At 43.9% G+C, this 19,128-nt stretch overlaps 2 protein-coding genes across 2 annotated transcripts in view; both read right to left on the bottom strand.

The window, feature by feature from the left end:
* neff1 (neuronal intermediate filament family member 1) lies at positions 1-6,038 on the bottom strand. The gene is made up of 4 exons (XM_031849629.1): positions 5,154-6,038; positions 2,987-3,304; positions 2,463-2,587; positions 1-1,919 (listed from the first exon to the last, which is right to left on the bottom strand). Exons 1-4 carry the CDS (start codon positions 5,901-5,903, stop codon positions 1,577-1,579), a joined length of 1,536 nt encoding a protein of 511 aa, XP_031705489.1. The 5' UTR covers positions 5,904-6,038; the 3' UTR covers positions 1-1,576.
* Positions 6,039-12,494: 6,456 nt separating this feature from the next.
* The window catches only part of mxd1 (MAX dimerization protein 1), a 14,041-nt gene continuing 7,407 nt past the window's right edge, over positions 12,495-19,128 (bottom strand). Inside the window, exons 4-6 of the mRNA XM_031849009.1 lie at positions 16,956-17,070; positions 16,608-16,764; positions 12,495-15,932 (exon numbers count right to left, since the gene is read on the bottom strand). Coding sequence (XP_031704869.1) covers positions 15,736-15,932; positions 16,608-16,764; positions 16,956-17,070 — 469 coding nt within the window. The 3' untranslated portion in view covers positions 12,495-15,735. The remainder of the gene's footprint in view (positions 15,933-16,607; positions 16,765-16,955; positions 17,071-19,128) is intronic.

Below are 19,128 nucleotides of genomic sequence, written 5' to 3'. Positions count from 1 at the left end.
TTTGGTTAATAAATGTCTTTATTTGGCTTTGAGAGGAATATCACTGCATGAGATAGCAGCACGTATACAGTCACAGTTGTATAGCAGAGGTCTGGAAATTGTCAGCACTCCTCAGCCTCTCAAGAAACAGGTGAGATGGAGGGGAACATATCTTTATATTTTAACTTTCAGTCATGATTAAGGCAAGTTTTTTAATTGAACACACAACAAGCAAAAAATCTATCCCATCCAGCAGATACTCAAGCTTGAAGAGTCAGGCCATGCATTCATGCCCATTGGTTGATTCATTTGTCAAACAGAAAATTCCAAGAGGATGGACTGATGAACACTGGTGAAATTAAACCGTTCAGAGTGATAGAAGGGGTTATGGTGAAAGTAGCCCTTATATGCGACTCTGTACCATTCAGCCACGACTCCTGCGGCTTCTGCCCCACCTGCCACTTAGTCTGAGCTGAGGGCCGTCAGTGTCATCATCAGCTGCCTGACACTGACAGCCACGCTTACCTTCACCTCGAATCCTTTAACCAGCTAAATTAAAACAAAAGCATACATTTGTATGAGGAGAAATAAAAAAGGGTTGGTTTTCTCTAACAAAAAAAAATGTAGGGAAGAAGAATAACCTTGCAGATCAATGTTAAACTCTGACAGGTGTGATAGCCGTTAAATTCATTGACAAATGAATCAATCAAAGAATCCAAAAAATAAATATACTGTATATATATAGCGGCAATTTAAACTCTACATTTTCATTCCCAAAGATGCACTCCCTCATGGAGAACCTTCAGCACTCCTCCTTTCCAGCAACTGGCAACACCACCCACCCTCCCAACACACTTGCTGTGACACTGCAGTGAATTAAAGAGAATGAGAAAGGGGCTTGAATGGTAAGTGGTACATTTCCATTTGTCATGGTGGGACGAGATGCAGAACTACAGAGCGATGTAGTGGGAAATGTGGGGTTTGACTCACAGCTCCAATAGAAGCAGTCTGTCCTCTAAACGTGTAACAAGCATTCAGGAATGAGCTGGTGGAGCTTCGGTCTATGATAAAATCTCTTTTAACGTACTCTCCAACTTTTATATGTAAAAATCAAATAGCACCGTAAAAGTTGGACTGGCTGTTACTCTGTGCGTTTTTTCTTAAAGTCTGTGTGCTGACAAAAGTTGTTACTTTCAAGGTTTTGATTGCTCTTACTGTAAATATTGATCATTAATGGCACATTTATTGTTGCTTCACGTGAGGAAAAATCATCCTGGTTGAAACTTAAGAAAATGAGTGGCATCATGCTAACTTTCCCTCACATCCCTCTGTTATAATGTGACGTAAAAATAATGACGACCTCTGCAGAGCGTGTTTATGACTCCAACTCTTCTGTCATTGTAATACATCTATTTCCTTCTAAAGCCCCGCCCAATAAAGCTGAATCACTTCTGAATTAAAGAGACAGAAAAACACCGACGGTGTGCAGAACTGTGTTTGACAGAGATGATGTGAACAGAGACCAGATCCATATAAGTGATTGGAATGAGGATGAGGAATGTGTTATTGTGATGAAGATAATGTTGACACTAGCAGTTTAGCTCTTGCTGGTCTTGCCGGTGGGGCCCTCCTTCTTCTTCTCCTTCTCCTTCTGCTTCTCCTCCTCCTCCTCTTCCTCCTCCTCTCCCTCACCCTCCTCCTGGTCATCTCCCTCATCTCCCTCATCTTTGTTCTCCTCTCCCTCCTCCTCCTCCTCTTCCTCCACCTCTTCTTCGGCCTCCTCTTCCTCCTCCTCCTCCTCCTCAGGCTTGGCCTCAGACTTCCTGTAGGCTCCGAGGGAGTAGGTGCGGGCTGACATGTAGGAGAAGCCCGGGTAGCCCGACTGGACCATGGCCCCGCCCACAGAGCTGAGGCGGCACTCCTCGCCTTCCAGCAGCTTCCTGCTCAGACAGACGGGGGACAAGAGATGACGTCACCTATGGTCTTGTTTCGTTGCTAAAATGATCTCAGTGTTACTCTGCTGAGGGATCTAATGTCACTGGAGTATCAGTGGCAACACCTCTGCTCTGTTTTGGTATTTTGTCCCAAAACATTACCACAGTTGCTGAGTGAGATCATTGTAAGGTTTCCCCTTCTATCATCTTATTACAGTGGGAGAAGAACCGAGAGGGACTATTAATGCAAGCATTTTAAACCACACATTTAAAATGGAAAGGAAATTATTATTTTGTGGACAGTTAACTGTTGAGATAAACAGGGATTGTGGGTAAAGAGAGAGGAGTATTTATACAGTTGTACACTTTGCGTCTTAAAAACCAGGCCACCAGACGCTGCAGGAGAGTTTAATTCTAAAAAATGCTTCAAGTAAATGAGTGGAAGTGAAACTCGTTAAGCAGGTGTTGCACAGTGTAAAAGCTGAGACTTGAATTCAGGTTAGTTCACTCTCCCAAATGGATTATGGTTGTGTTTGTAGTGAAGCCCACCTGTAGGCAGCGATCTCAATGTCCAGCGCCATCTTGACGTTCAGCAGGTCCTGGTATTCACGCAGGTGACGGGACATTTCTCCTTTGGTGCTGCGCAGAGCATTCTCCAGCTCCTGAATGGTATTCTACACACACACAAAGTCATATTATGACATCCTAATAATTCATGCTCTCGTGAATAGAGGTAGATTGAAAATTGAATGTAGAGATTTTCACTGTTGTCTTGTCGCACTGAATAAGGAGTGCGTTCATTTTGAATATTAAAGTGATTCATAAAAGACACATAATCCGGTTGTGTCCTTCATCAGGGTCCACTGTGTCCTGGAGACTTAAATGCATGAGTGTGATATCTCTGGCGGAATTCAAGACTATTGTTAGTTCTGTGAAAAACGACCCCATTGCTCATGAACTTTTATGCTGCCATCTCGGCCACGCAGGTCTCCATTTAACAAGTGTCTCACTATACCTGCTTAATTAAAGGTTAATCAAATCGTAACACACACTAAAATGGGTCATTGCCGTACCTGCATATCTCCCATTTCATTGTTGTGTCGATCCTCCATCTCGGCAACCTGCCTCTCCAGGGCCTCATTATGGCTCCTGAGGGCCTCGATCTCCAGGGTGCGGGCCTGCACCTGCCTGCGGTACTCGCTCAGCTCCTCCTTTGAGTGCTTGACGGCGTCCTGGTTGCGGGCGGCGGCCTCGGTCACGCTAACAAACTTGGAGCGGTACCAGTCTTCTGCCTGGGCCTGGTTCCTGGCTGACAGGTTCTCATACTGAACCCGGATGTCCTTCAGGGCGGCAGTCAGGTCCGGTTTGCTCATGTCCATCTCCACTGACACCTGGATGTATGAGAGGTTTTTTTTTAACACAAGTACTCATTATTAGTAGGTTTAATAACATCTGTAAATAAAGGCAGCACCAAACTAAATCTGAATAATCAATAAGCCTTATATTTCACTATGTATGTGCAGTATACATTTAGAAAACTGTATAATTGTTCACATTCTGTTTAAATGCTTTTGTGTTTTTGCGTAATGCTTATATATTATTTTAGGTTGATTTTTACCGATTATTTGTGCCTGTCCTTTGAACAACTGGACCACCTGTAACTGATGAAAATGACCAGTTCGATGAAAACAGTGAACTTGGAAATGTGCTTTTTATACTACACAAACTCAGATACAGATTTAAAATCTAACTGTATTAAATAATATAATGCATACATGTGATGTAATGTAATAAAGTATAAACTGCCTATAGATAAATTACATTTTCTGTTACAGCTGTGTTCATTGCACACTCCTCTATAGATGCACTGCATCTCTTCTGGTGACATGTATGTATAATGTGTTGCCTTGCTGCTGGACTGATGAATCGACTGCTGACTGAGACTTCTCTGCTGCCATGTGAGCTGTGCTGTCAATAGTTTACATGGCAATTATATTCCCTGCAGGGAAGAGGAGAAACCCTGGAGAAATCTACCCAGCAACCATAACTCCACTCCATTAATTTAACAGTTACTTACTGCACATTCAATGAATTGATTTATACTCAAAGCGGTGATAGTTGCTGCTGCCCTCATATCATATACGTCACATACCAAAACTTTTTGTCAAACAGTGACATTATTTTCACTGTCGCGCTGCTGTTAAAAACTGTTTAGCTTGTAAACTACGCAAATAACTGCTTGCCAGTGCAGTTGACGGGGTTTGTCCTGCCAGCTGCCCCTTTGGGACGACCACACCCCTGGATTATGCGCTATTTCTCCGCATTTTTCTCCCTCCCTCCCCCCTCTGCCCCCCTTCCCTCGCCTTCTTTTATGAAAATATCGCCAGTAACCCCAAACGAAACGCCAGCTGGACTAATAGCGTAAAGTTTATAATGACCTCGTTGCGCTTAGAGTATTTATATTTGAAGTGGCACCACTGCAGCATGATACTCGCGTAATATTCCCACAGAGAAATCAGATTTACGGCATACTTTGCAGCCCACAAACCGGGATCGACGACCGGTACCTACTCGTGAAAGAAAACACTCTTTACAAGTCAGAACATCTTAAAGTTTGAGCGGGGGCGTGACAGAGCGCGCGGGACGCTGCAGGGACGCTCAATAAACCTATATGAGGAGAGGAGGAGGGAAGGACAGCGCGTGGGGCTGAAACGGAACTGCAGTGTCATCAATTATCAAGTGCGCAATGTTTAGTTTGAGGAGGACGCAGTTTGTCGTGCACACAGAAAAACAAACAGGTTATTGAATTCCTGTAAGACTGTGGGAAACTGCCTAATATATAAACAACATCATACATAGGCCTACAACAGTTGTAGTGGACCTGTGCACTTGACTAAGTAGTATTACCTGTGTATAGGTAATTTCTTTCAAATCAATAATTGTATGGTGAATGTTGAAGTCTATTAGGGAGTACGGGTAATAACCTCACATCACGTTTGATACGGTCACTGTAAAGTCAGTTCACAAGCCACAGTTCCATGTAGCAATATTACATTCGCTTATAGTCAAACATGTGTGGATGTTAACTTTGATATGATCAAAGTTGAAGGCCATAAGGAGTGAGGAGTATTTGTTGGCAGTGTGACATTGAAAACTATTGATAATCTGACAAGTGGCCCTGGGTACCACGTCTCTGTGTGTTGGGACCTACAGGTCACCAGCACACAGTGGGAGGTGTACCTGAGTGGACTGCAGAGACGCTTGCAGCTCCAGCAGCTCCTCCTCGTGAACTTTCCTGAGGAAGGCGATCTCGTCCAGCAGCGACTCCACTTTCTTCTCCAACTCCAGGCGCGACATGGTGGCGTCGTCCACGTCCTTCCGGTAGCCCTTCAGGGTGTTCTCCGCCTCTTCGCGCAGCTTGGTCTCCTCCTCCAACTTCTCCCTCACGTGCTCCAGCGTGTCGTTCATCTGCACGCAGTCCAGGTGCATCTGGCTCCTCTCGTGCGTCAGCTCCTCCACGCGCGCCCGCAGCTCGCGGATCTCCTGCTCGTACAGCTCGTGCAGGCGCGAGGGCTCATTGTGGCGCTGACGCAGCATCGTGACCTCTGCCTCCAGGACTTTGTTCTGCTGCTCCAGGTTGTGCACTTTCTCAATGAAGGACACGAAGCGGTCGTTGAGGCCCTGCAGCTGCTCCTTCTCGTTGGTGCGGATGATCTTGAGCTCGTTGGTGACCGCGGTGGACTGGGTTAGGTCCATCGCAGAGTCCGGCATGGAGGAGAAGACACGGCCAGAAGCCGCTGTCCTGCGGTAGTTGGTGGAGGACATCCCGGGGGAGGAACCATAGTTGGTGCGGTGGCTGCTGCGGTATCCCGCAGAGTGCGGGCGGGACGGGCTGCTGCTGCTGCCCAGACCCACGCGGCCGGACCGGGGGGCATCTCCGAAGATCTTCCGATAGGAGCTGCTGCTGTAAATATCGCTGGAGTAACTCATGTTTCCTTTTGGTGTCCGGTCCCACTGTTCTGTACGGGAGAGAGAGAGTGAGCGTGTGGAGTTCAGGAGTGCGTGAGGGTGAGTGTGTGAGCGAGAGACCAAGTGAGATGCGAGTGATGTCTGGCCCGAACAGGTGCTTTTATAGCGAAGGCGCCGGCGCATCATTTGACGCAGGGACAACAGAAGACGAGGGGAAACCTGCAAGCTTTTGCAGAAAGCCTCCACCCTCTGGGGAGACACGAATTCACTCATGCAGCTCCTCGTTTCAGCCTTGTGGCTCAGGCACCAACACACAACAACTATATACAACACGTTTTGTACAAGGGGCTTTATTGTTTGACCCGAGAGCTTATTGAACTTCACTTTCATTAAGTTATTAACGCGCCCTTTCCTTTCATGTTCTGACTTAATGACATTCAAATACAATCACATTGTAATAGAATCACGTGTCATCTCATTTTCCCAGTACATGTATCATCCCACTGGACTATCTCATGTTACCTTAGACCACATTGTCCACTGTCATTGCAGTTTTTCTTTGCTGTCCCAGCAGAATGGGAAATGGGATCGATGCGTGAGCTGTGCGCCAGAGTTTGTTTTTGGTGCTGCAGTCTGCATCCAGTCGCCCTCATCCACCCCAAACCACCGCCGCAATATCGGAATACGGGATGAGACTCATTATAGTGGCTGGTTCTGGCATTCCCACATCATCGCACTGTCATCTGCAGCGCTGGAACGTGATGGATTTATAAATTGTAAATTAGATGTAACTGTGACCCCCTGTCGGTCATCGTCATATCTATCACAACAAAACACGTCCTTATATAAATGAGAAAAATATTAAGTTATGATTTTTTTTCACACATAACACTGCAGTCCTCGCTAAACGTCATCACAAGCACCAGGAATCAGCATTTTGTATCTCTATAACTTGGATAACTTGAACTATTCATGTTCCCTTAAGATGCGTAAAGCAGATTTTCCAGACAACCAAAGGTGGACAGAAGTTGATGCCTTATTGAGTCAACATTATATCCAAATATGACTTATACATTTGTCCCGAGAAAGAGTATCTCTGTTGGTAAAACGTATTTCCTGTGTGGTGTTTAAGTACTGCGCAGAGCTGTCGCTGGCCTTGGTCCTGATCCAGGACGGAGGCAGGAGAAGGACCACGCCCATGCATAGGAGAGAACACCCCCACCCACAAGACTGCAGCCTCACCACCTACAAACACCGCACACGGCGCCTCTAGTGCCCCTGTTCACACAGCCAGTCTGGAAAACAGCCCAAAACAATGAAAATGTGCAACAGCACAGCCACTGCCAAGTCATCCTAGATCTCCTCTGGCCATTTCTGTTGATGCTACTGTTACAATGGGAAAGAAGAGAGAGCTAAGTAAAAGCCACCTCAACAATAATGCTTTTCTAAGTGGAAGATAATATAATATAATAATATACAGTGTTCTTGATACCAGAAGTCAACTGCTTTATTTGGCCGTAAATCAACACAGTAGGAGAAAGTATTGTGCAGCAACAACGTATCCATTACAAAACACTACAGTCAGTCTTGAAACCTTGTTTTTAAACACATACTCTTCCTTCATGTCATGTTAATGTGGTCCAATCTCTTGAAAACTGGAATCATGTCAATATAATATATAATTTTAGTCTTTTATGTATTGGATTTGGAACTCAGTAAGCAATGTAAGCAATGTAAACATTTTAAATAGATGACATTGGAAGGAGTCGTTTGCTTTTTACTTACATATATTAACCACTAGAGGGTGCTCAAGCATCAGTTGTGGTGCTTCACCTGTGCAGCAGACCTGATCTGATGCAGAGCACGTGTGAACAAGAGTCACATCCTCACTCTTATTACAGGGTACCACGTCTATGTTATAACTTCTTCATACTGAGGTCATTGTCTTCAACATACAGACGCAGTAGCCAGTTTAAAAGGTTCTCCATCTAACGCAGGCCAACACAACAGTCCTGCAATATATCTCTATGAAGGTTATTATGTTCAGCTTTTGTTTTTAGATTTGTTTTAGAGATGCATTGATTCAACTGTATGATCATTTTAGAGGATGTAGTTTGTGGTGCTGTTGAACTGTATTGTGTTTTACAGGCAGGTTTATATCAATGAGGGTAGGCTAAATAAACAACTCTCTGAGTGTATAGTTGTGGAAATGACTGTGCATATAATGTAGACATCATGCATTTAAGCCCACAGACAGTGGCCTGCAGGTCTATAATAGACTTGGTCATGGTATTGGTCAGCCACTACGGTCATTCAGCTGGACAGTTTTCAACATCTAGAGCACCACTGCAGATATTCAGGACTGAGAATTGAGACCATATGGTGTGTGTGTGGGTGTGTATTACTCAATGAACAGGTACAACTTGCAATGTTTTTGCATCAATAAACTACCACATGAATACTGAGAAAACAGTGTAAATAAACAAGACCACAGTTAGCAGCCTTGAGCAGACCCTACACTGCTTTTTGCATGCAGACAGTGCCACTGGTTGGATTTCACATGAAATATGCTGTGGTGTTTTACAACAATAAACAGGAAGAGGGCGCTATTCCTCCAGCAGAAACAGACAGGAAGCTTTCAGGGATTGTGGCAATGGCAAATGGTGGAACAAGTGAAAGAAAAACAACCTCTAATATCCTCTTCAGAGTAAAAAAGAAAACAACACAAACACACGTAGAGCAATGCAAGGTAATAAACCCTTTTTATCAGCAGACATATTGACATGTAAGAAAAGCTAACAAATGTTGGCTGCATTCCAATTATTTCAGTCAGATCTAAGGCCCTTTTGTTGTGCAAATGCAATGCATATTCTCAAACCATTCTGTCTGCTACTCTCTGTAATTATTATTGCCAGCCTGACGGAGTACCAGAAGGGGTCAGGGCTTCATGAAGGGTCAACTGAAGTTGCTACAGCTCCGCTAACTGAAGGTCCATCTCCGGAGCTTCTTGTGCTTTTTGTAGATAATGACAGTAAATTTAGATTGTATCAGGAGAGGTGAAAAACGTCCCCCTATTTGTTTGGCCAGATCCTACACCTTTGAAAATCTATAAATATAATGTATTGTCAGGGAGTGAAAGACATATTAAGTCCCTCACCCTGCATGCTGTAATACCATGTGCTGAGGGTAGGGAAAGTATATGATTTATTTACCATGTCCCCCCCCCCGGTGGGATTCAAACACAGTTATCCTCCCTTCACCAGCCTGCTATACTCTAACCTGTCTCCTTCTGCTGTCCCAGCCGCTGCTGCTGCCAGCACAGCCACACTATCCTCACTGTGGTTTCAGCTAATAGACTTGTAAACACTGCTCCACATGGCAGTCAGTACACTTCAGCTGGTCAACTGCAGCCCAACATCCACCTCTGTTCACTGAGTTTGATTTATTGCATTCAGTGCTGCAGGGGAACTATTGTGCTGTATATCTTAATGGTTAATCCTTGAGTGGCATTGTTTTCTTTACATATATAATGGCATATAATAACTCAGAAATTCCCAGATCGTCCCGACACGGAACCCTCTCCAGCAGCCCTGCACCTTTGAAACTCGTCTCCCTTTGGTGCTTTGATATACCGGGTGTTACTCGCCGAGCGAGGGTTTCTGTGAAGAGCTTTACTACGTGTCACGTACAGGCCACTCAGCCCCCTCGCTTTTGTTCTGTCTTGGATGCACTGATCTTGTCTGATGTGCACTCTTCACTCAGGTCCCCCGGGATGCCTCTTTTCAGCCAGCATGCAGACGACCTCCTCCATCTGTTTGCATATACACACACACACACACACACACACACACACGCACACACACACACATGTAGAGCACACATAAACACACACTCAAATATCTATCTCTTGATATGAGCTGCCGGCTGTGATGGAGGATGATCATGTAAGGCGGTTGTCACACAGCCACTACTGCAGGATTTCTACTGAGGGGATGAAATCCACTAAGGCTCAGATAAATGCCTTCACTTTGGATATGTAACGTGTTATGTGTCATCTACTGCTCATGGATCTTTTTAAATCAGTTTCCAGTGAGACACTGTGGACCACCTTCAAAATGGTGGATGATACAGTTTGACTGATTACATATTTATTGTAAAACCCATTACAGCGTGTGTTGTCCAGAGCTATCATTCACACCTTTTTTTCCACAGCAGACATTTTGACTAAAAGTGCAGGTACAGCTACAACTAGAAAGTTGCACTCAGTCGACTGTATTGTGCGATTGAATGAATACAACCCACAATTGGCTAACCCCCCGACTAGACACGAAAGGGTTGCAAGTCGCTGTAAAACACACTTTATTCAAACTCTAAAACAAGCGGCGATGTAAGCAGGCAATTGTCTCGAAGTCGTTGTTTAAGACATAAAATCTTGCCAAAAACAAAAGTCTCACTAAGATTTCTGCACGCATAGCAGCGGCGCAACAGTGATGTACTCAGCAGTGTGTGTACTGATAGTTCAGTTAGCTGTTAGCTGTTAGCCAAACACAACATCCAAAACAATAAACCAGTGTGTGTACTGGTAGTTCAGTTAGCTGTTAGCTGTTAGCCAAACACAACATCCAAAACAACAATGAAATGGAGCAAACTGTTTCCCCCTACTGTGTCTCTAGGCTCAGAGTAGCAGCTGAGAGTGTGTGATGTACTCAACATGCACATATAAACCCAGGTACTGACTAACCTAAATGGAATGCAGTCATTATAAATGTGACTGGTTCCACCTGTGCTTTTCCGTCAAAATGATCAATAAATATAAGGTAAACACTTGTCAAAGTAAACAACAAAACAGGATCAAGTGTTTAAAAAAGTAAAACGTGTATTTGTGTAAACACAAACTGAGCATCAAATATCATGCAGTGATTAGCATCAAACCATGAGTGTGGAGAGAAGAGAGCCAAGGGGGTGGAGGCAGTCATTATGTGCTCTCCACTGGTGACTTGAAGCTCATAAGGGATTATATCGCTACTACCTCAATTGTTCGCCTTTTGTTGTGTTGTTTAGTCACATTTTCTGTTTGATTGTGATGCCTTGGTGTGTGTGTGTGTGTGTGTGTTATGCGGGTGTGTTCCCTGCACTACGTGTCTAAATGCACGTTTTCATGTGTGCTTGTTCGTAGGTGTGAGTGCACAAGATAGGTCAGGGCACTCCAAAGGCGAAGGTCAAAGAAAGGTGTGTGTGCAGGTCACCGATAAACTGCTGTATTTGACTAATCTGACGAGAGGTGGGTCAGTAGGCCTGTGACCCTGACACGAATAAACACACCTCCTTACACAACTCTGCTACTGTCAATAACAGTTCTATACACACCAGCAGACTGTAGGCCATGGCAATAATACACTCAGCGGGAGCGTGGTCTGCTTGGCTCGGGCTGAGCTGCATTGCGGTGTCTGTCTCGTGTTTCATGTGCAGATTAAACGTAAGGTGTGTCTTTTGGTGGACGCCAAAAGTGCTTTACAGTGGGACAGAAGGATTATAATATACCAACACTGAGATAGATAGATAGAGAGAGAGAGAGAGAGAGAGAGAGATAGATACATGGATAGATAGATAGATACTACTATAGTAAAGCACATAGAGACCTCTCCTTGACCGTCCTGACCCTGCTGCACATCCCCCGCCACATAGTGGACTCACTGTCTTGATCTCGACACCACACTGTCTAAGGAATACAGCTGAGACACACAGCTCTGCTTTCAACAATGGTTAATATTATATATCATTATCTGATATTTGTAGACATCTTTCAACTGCTTGATGGTTTAGTTGTGTACTGATATGGAACGTCCTAACAGAAAACAGTGTTCATATTTTATTGATACAAATAATTACAGATATTTGGTTATTTTGCGTTTCTATTTATGTGTACTAAAAGGTTGTGTTAACAGATTTGAATGAACATCTTTGAGATCATTAGATTAGATGCTAAATTAACAATTAATCTAATGTCAGTTTGCTAATTTATGACCCGTTAGGAGTAGAGATGAAATTATGGACATTGATATGACACTTAATTAATGATTACTATAATGCTGTTCAACAATGATTGAAATAACATTGAAATTGTAAATCCTTTTGATTGTAATGACCTACAGTATATTGAAATGGTACTGGAGCTAACAATGACCTAGGACTCCCCATGATGGGAGAAAAAAAGCCTTTTCCAATGGCTCTCCTCCCCCCCAGCAGCCAGACAGCTCCAGAAGGGATGCGGGATGCTTTTCAAGATGCTCATCCCCCTCTTTGCTCTCTTTTGTGTGTGTGTGTGGGTTATTGAGCAGCAGACAGATGGCTGTCATCATACAAACCTGGGATTTGGCGCGCAGATTACTCTGAAGAACACTGGATGGCTGGCGAGGATGAAGCCCCTGGTGGAGACTCTTTCATCTGCTGTGCAAAAACCTCCTTATTACCGTCTACTCAACCTCTCCATGAAGATTATTCATTGTAAGAGAAACTTGTGTGTTGGATTCTCTGGTTAAAACCTTAATTTGCTCCCAATTACTCTGCAGGCTTTTGTGACTTGAACCACAAATTAAGACAATGACAAGGTGATAGGTAGGTAAACAAGGGTTTCAAATGTTTTATTCCTTTACTATCAATGGCAAATACAAATTGCTGCTCCACGACTCATTTTCAAAGTTTTTTTTTTTTTCTCTCAACATTTAAAGTGATTTCTTTAGACGACAGTGTCCAAATTATCCAATTCTTAAAAAGTAAGTGCACAAAACTCCCCCCTTTAAGTTATTGTTCTATAAACACACATTTGACCTCTCTGAGGAGAAAGGCAACGACGATGTTCATGGAGCTATGACGCGGTGTGTTGCTGTATGTGTGTGTGTGTGTGTGTGTGTTGTGTAACGCATGAAAGCACCACGCCTGTGACGGTCACAATGAAAAGGAATGGCCCTCGTGATACATGTCGATATATCATATATTCTCAGACATATCATATACTTCCGTTAGGTCGTGTCCGTTTTTAAGGCATTATCAGCCACTTTGTATGCAGGGACAAAAATCAAATATACACATGAACACATGTTCCCCCTGAAGCTGAAACCTGTAGCTTAAACAACTGGTCTGACTGTAGTCTTGTTCTTTGAGAGATTCCACACCTGCTTCTTAAAAAGGCAAATGCTGAGAGCACCCGGTCGTTTTTAGAGGGGAGAAAGGGTGGAGGTGAAGAGCAACAGTCTGCATGCGATCGTTGACGCACACACTGCCCCACCGCGCATACCTGCCTCGCCCGCACCTTGGATGCCAACGCAACATGAGGGAGTCACTCTCTCTCTCTCTCTCTCACTCACTCACACACACTCACACACACACTCACAACAGGCCATGGATGGAACATGGGAGAAAACAGTAGACTCCCATAGACAGACATTAATGCTTAGCTTAATAAATGAAGTCTTTGTAAAGTGGACTTTTTTTGTTGCATTTAACTAGTAAACAAATGAACCAGAACAGAAATGTAGCCTTACAGTCTTCCACCCACCCTCAACCACCCCAAAATGTCTCTCTGAAGACAGTGACGAAACACACACACACACACACACACACACACACACACACACACACACCTGCCCACTCACACCATATTTTCATTACATGTCCCCTTTAGTCCGTCTCTCTTATAACGTGGCTACACAGCACCTCTCCGTTTTTACAAAAAGTTTAAATTTGACAAAAAAAGAAATAAAAAAAAAAAAAAAAAAAAAAGCAGCATTCCACAATCAAACACTAAACATTCCTAGATCTATTTTTTGCGACTCATCTTCATGCTTTTAACTGAGATTTGCGAGCGGTGGAAAGCAGGAGCAGGGGCGTTCCATTGGCACTGTGCTGCTGCTGCTACACTTGCAGGGTCGAGGACGTCTACATTCGATAAGCTGCAGTCCTTTCCCTGCCCGTGATGATTATGGAACCAAACAAAAGCGCTGAATTCTTACGAGGCGGAGCAGCTATTTTGTTTGAGGTTCGTAGGCACGGGGATGTGCGAACAGGCAACACAGCTTAGCCAGAGGAATCATCACCGCCGCTCAACCCTGGCCACCGGCTCCTCTCATTTTTATACTTTTTAAAATTACATTTTTTCTTATCATAAATTATTCCGATTTTTTTTGTCCTTTTATTCCCACATTAAAGGGGCAAGATGGCTTTGAAAACAGCTAAAAAATTATGATCAACCACAGAGAAAACATTTCATTTTTCGACACACAAAAGCCTCGAGGCACAAGAGACATTTCTAAATACTCTATGGGTTGACAAGGCTGTGCAAACAAACTACACATTAGAAACTCTCAATAACCCTCACAAGAAGACCAGAAGCAATGACTAATTAAATATAGTTCTATATATTCATCTATATATTTAGTATATCTAATAAATACATTTGTTGATAGACATAGAGATCTTTCTGTAAACTATTTACAACAACATTTTTTGCAGAAACAATAAATAGCTATGTAGGCAAGGCAAAGGAGGGAAACATCTGCGGTGTTTAACGTTTTAGTGCTTTTCGTGTGTGTGTGTGAACACAGCGCGTGTTCCCACTGAAAAGTCAAAGCCTCGGCTCGTCTCGAACCTTCATGAATAATTGGCAGGAACATCTTGTAAAAAGTAATGCTCTCGATGCTACCTGCCCGCCCTCTCTTCATAATGGAATGTGCTCCAGTCTCTCGACTGCTCTCAGTAGATAGGCTCCTCCCTTCTCATTAATACCTGGTGAACGGGGCAGTGATGAAGTAGTGCACACAAATGTCCCAGCACCTGCCAAGATATACCAGCAGTTAAAAAGTTTTCCAAACCTGCTAGTGACCTTTTTGTCGTCGCCAGGCTCAGACGTGACAAACACACATTTATGATAAAAAGGGATGCTGTAAAAACGCCACAGTCATCAGAGAGAGGCAGAAAAACATCAAACCCACCCCTAAAACCGTCCCGTATCCCCCCGGCCCCTTCACACTCTCATGCTGCACACATGTTTTTACCTCTGAATGGCAGGTGTGGACAGAAAATGACAGGGTAGTTACGAGCCTGCCAATGCCAAGGGGGGCTAAGGGGGGGGGGGGGGGGGTTGCGGTCGGCCTAAAACAGTTTAACACAACACGCCGTTATACTTTAGTGTCCCTACAGATCAGTAGACGACGGGCATGTTTTTCAAACACTTACTTCATCTTGTAACATCACTGCAACATCTGTAGTGGGGGGGTTAGAGACAGCTTTAGAGACAGCATTTGAAAAAAAATAAAATAAATAAATAAAAAAAATAAAATAAAAATAATGCTTTTGTTTACAAAAGCAATTGTAAGTGCAAAATACCATGCACACGGTTGACTGCTGAGCGGGGCAGAAAAAAACATATGTGTGAAGTTGGGGTGAAATCTCATAAGCGCTTCCCATGGCTCTTGAGGCATAGAAAAAGAGGCAGTGGGATATTGTGTGGTAACATTCTCTGGCTGAAAGTTGTGTTTTTGATGAATGGGCGGAGAGGGCGGAGTGTCTTTAAAATCCCACTCGTTTGATTGGTGCAGAGCAGAGGACACCCTAAAGACTGACCGCTGAATGTGGGCGGGTGTATTGAAGTCTGGATGGAAGTCGTTGTGGGAATAGAAAGTCCGAAGAGGCCCGGCTGGACGAGAGGCATCAGACTTGGTCAGTCCTGGTATGTATGGAGAGAGAGGGGGGGGGGATGGTGAGGTCTGAGCGAGATCAGGGAGTGGTGAGGCAATCTAAGGGATGGGATTGGCTGAGGGGAAGAAGAAGCTGGAGTTGGGTCAGTGACCAGTGCCGTCTATAGGCTGCAGCCTAACTGCTTGGCCCTCTCCTGAGTGTCCTGCAGCAGCAGCAGGCTGGCGCTGGAGTAGCCCTCGTCGCTGCAGCTGCTGCGCAGGCTGCCTCGCTCGTCCCCCGAGTCGCTCACACTGCTGGTGCTCCACTCCAGGTCACCCAGCAGGTAGTCCGTGCCCTCCACGTCCACATCCAGGTCCTCTGTTGGAGCAAAGGAGCCGCAAAACATTGTAATAGGTCTGAATGATAACTGAATATAGTACATCATTTGTTCTAGCACCCGTACTGGTGAACTGCGAAGACAAAGAACCCTGCATGTGTGTGTTCATGATACTGTGTGCGCCTACAGCCCATCTCTGTTACTAAAGACATTGTGTTTCGCTTTGTTCCCCATGTTTGAAACAGTTGAGGGAATATGACATTACCTTATTCTAAGTTTCATTGTTCACACATACATAACTTTGACGGCCATAGTGTAGACTACAGTGATTTAGATTTAGAGTAGTTAGATCCAACAGGCTTAAAGTCCTAAAAGACACACAATTGTGATCATAGCCTGATTTATTCATCATCTCTCAAACCCTGATAATAACATTTGTAATCTATATGGTTTTACAGAGCAGCAAGTTTGTTTATTGCATTTATAAAGCATTGACTTTGACCAGCAGTATTTTGCATAACTTAATTTAAGGGAGGACAGCGGTTAACCACAAGATAAAGGACTTGTTGTTTTCTTGAGCTTCTAACCAAACTTTGATATGTTATGATACGAGGCTTTATGTCAGTTACGTGTTTATTGTTGTGTTGCTCTCATCTGGATTCACCTGATACATTAACTCTTCCATGGAGAGCAGTGAGTGCATCATGTCTGTGTACCTTGGTCAGAGTCGAACTTGTCGGACTTGTCGGAGCCGGTACTGTCAATGCGGGTCCGCTCCACCCCAAGCTGCTCCAGACGCCTCCTCAGGTGTCTCCGCTCCCGCTGTAGCTGCTCCACCGTATGCTGAGCTCTCCTATCGCTCTCCTCCAACCTCTGCAGGGAGGGAAGAGAGAAAACACAAGGAAAAAATGTCAAAAAGGTTGCTCCGTGTGTGTGTGTGTGTGTGTGTGTGTGTGTTCCCTCAGTGCTTTCTCCAAGACATTTCAGTCACTCAAAAATAACACACAAACCCACCACAGCGGTCAACAAATGGATACATTGGTTATTACATATGGAACACACACCTTGATATGATCTCTGGCCTTCATCAGCAGGCTGAGGGTGGTGTGCCGGTTAGCATCTGGTCCTAATGGAACGAGGGATTTCAAGCGCTCTAAACACAGCCTTAGATGTGCCCGTCTGCAGACAGAAGAGAAGAAACAAAGAGACACAAACATCATTAGCCTTTTTAAAGTCTGTTACACAACAAGCATGTGATTTGTTGAGCCTTAATATCAAAGTTTATTCTTGGCCTTGGAAACGGTAGTTAGACAATAAATAAGTAAGTAAATAACTCAAGGTCGACTTCCAGTCCACAACTTTTTTTCTGGAGCTTTCGACCACATCTCATGGTTGTCATCCCAGTTGTATCATTAGTGTTGAGCTTTGGTTGCATGGTGCCAACTGAGTCGTCTTATCAGGACAACTTCATCCGCTCATGAAGACCATGAGATGTGACTGAAAGCTCCAAAACAAGCTAGTGGGTGTATCTTGAATTATTATTTCTTATTTTGTTAACGTGATTTGTTATTGATGCAAGCCCGCATTCAGCCTTACGTAGCTTACGAATTTTTCTAAACTAGTCCCAATGAGATATGAAATGAGTACCTTTCTCGATTCCCTACTTTGAGGAATACAAACCTTTTCGCCATGCTAGTGATTTGGCTCTAATGATGGCAATGTTGGTCTGTCTGTCCGTCACTCTGGTCCAGACTGAAATATCTCAACAACTACTGGATGGATTGATATGTAATTTTGAGTTCATGGTCCCTACATGATGAATCTTACTGATCCCCTGACTTTTTCTTTAGCACCACCAGGGTAACATTGGGTTGATGTTGCCCTAAGGATGAATTGTCATAACTTTGGTGAGTCCTTAGCGTTTCACCAAGTGCCATCATCAGGTCAGTTTGTCCAATACTTTGGTCTATGACAACATTCCTGCATTGACATTGTCAGCAGCCTCAGCTGTACTTTGAGTTTAGTGCTAATCAGAAAATAACACTAAGTTGGTAAATGCCGTCATTGTGAGCATGTTAGCATGCTGATGTTAGCACTTAGCTCAAAGCACCAAGTGCCTCAGCATAACCTCACAGAACTGCTAGCATGGCTGTAGATTCTTGCTATACAAAAAGGGCTCGCTATAAAATAAAAGCCAAACCTCTTAAACGTTAAGAGTTGTCTATACACAAACAGATAGATAAAATACAATATAAAATTTAGAAAATAAAAATTTCAATCAAATAAACGGTCTGAATAAATTGTGCATCTGGGCCAGATATCGTTCTATATTTGACAGTTCAATACTTGCACTATTAATGCAACTTTGGGATTGAAAATAAATAAAAGTCAAATGTCAATAAAGAATTATAACTTTCTCTCTGAGCCACTGTGCATGTGTTTTGATCCTTCTGCTTTTTGATGCTAGAGTTACTCATTCGTATAAGCGGAAGTGACTGAATGGTTTGCGCATGTAAGCCAGAAGTCATGAGACTCTCCTGTGTAACATCACTACATAATGATGCTAGGATTTTTGAGGAACAGTGTACAAATCCTCATTGGGCAAGAATTAAACAGAAATGTGGTGAAATCCAAAGAGCGTCTGACATATTTTCAGATGGGAACTCTTTATTAATGTCAGCCGTCCTACAACACAGTTCACAGCCGCTCTAAGCTGGCAGTCGCTAAGGTCTGGTGGGTGTTTGCGCCCACTTGACCCTCTGTTACATAACACACACCTCCAGCTCCAGCCTCGGCGGAGTGTGTACGTGTCTGTATGCCAGTGTGTGCCTGAGCGAGTGGGCGTGTGTACGTCAGACTCTTCCTGAGAGCGAGTGTAAAAATTGTTTTTTTTTTTGGCAGCTGAGGGCTGGCTGAAGGAGCTGTTCATTTATGGTCTGCTGCAGGTAATCCTGATGTGAGCATCACAGCCGGAAAGAGTTTATTCAAAAATGGAACACATGGAAAGAGGGTCAGACTGATTTCACTGTGGGCAGAGGACACACTCAAATATATTTGCATCCTTCTATTGAAGCAGGTGTTGACTTTATTCTATTTCACATTGCATCAGTCACAATTGTCAAGCAGCCCATTGGGAAAAGGCCCAGTGCTCCAGATAGCCAGTCCGTCATTGATCCTCGCCCCTTTTACTCACACACACACACACACACACACACACACACACACACACACACACAC

Source organism: Anarrhichthys ocellatus, unplaced genomic scaffold (assembly GCF_004355925.1).
Source record: "Anarrhichthys ocellatus isolate YVR2014 unplaced genomic scaffold, GSC_Weel_1.0 scaffold9, whole genome shotgun sequence".
Taxonomy (NCBI): domain Eukaryota; kingdom Metazoa; phylum Chordata; class Actinopteri; order Perciformes; family Anarhichadidae; genus Anarrhichthys; species Anarrhichthys ocellatus.
This window is presented reverse-complemented; position numbering and strand designations above follow the sequence as displayed.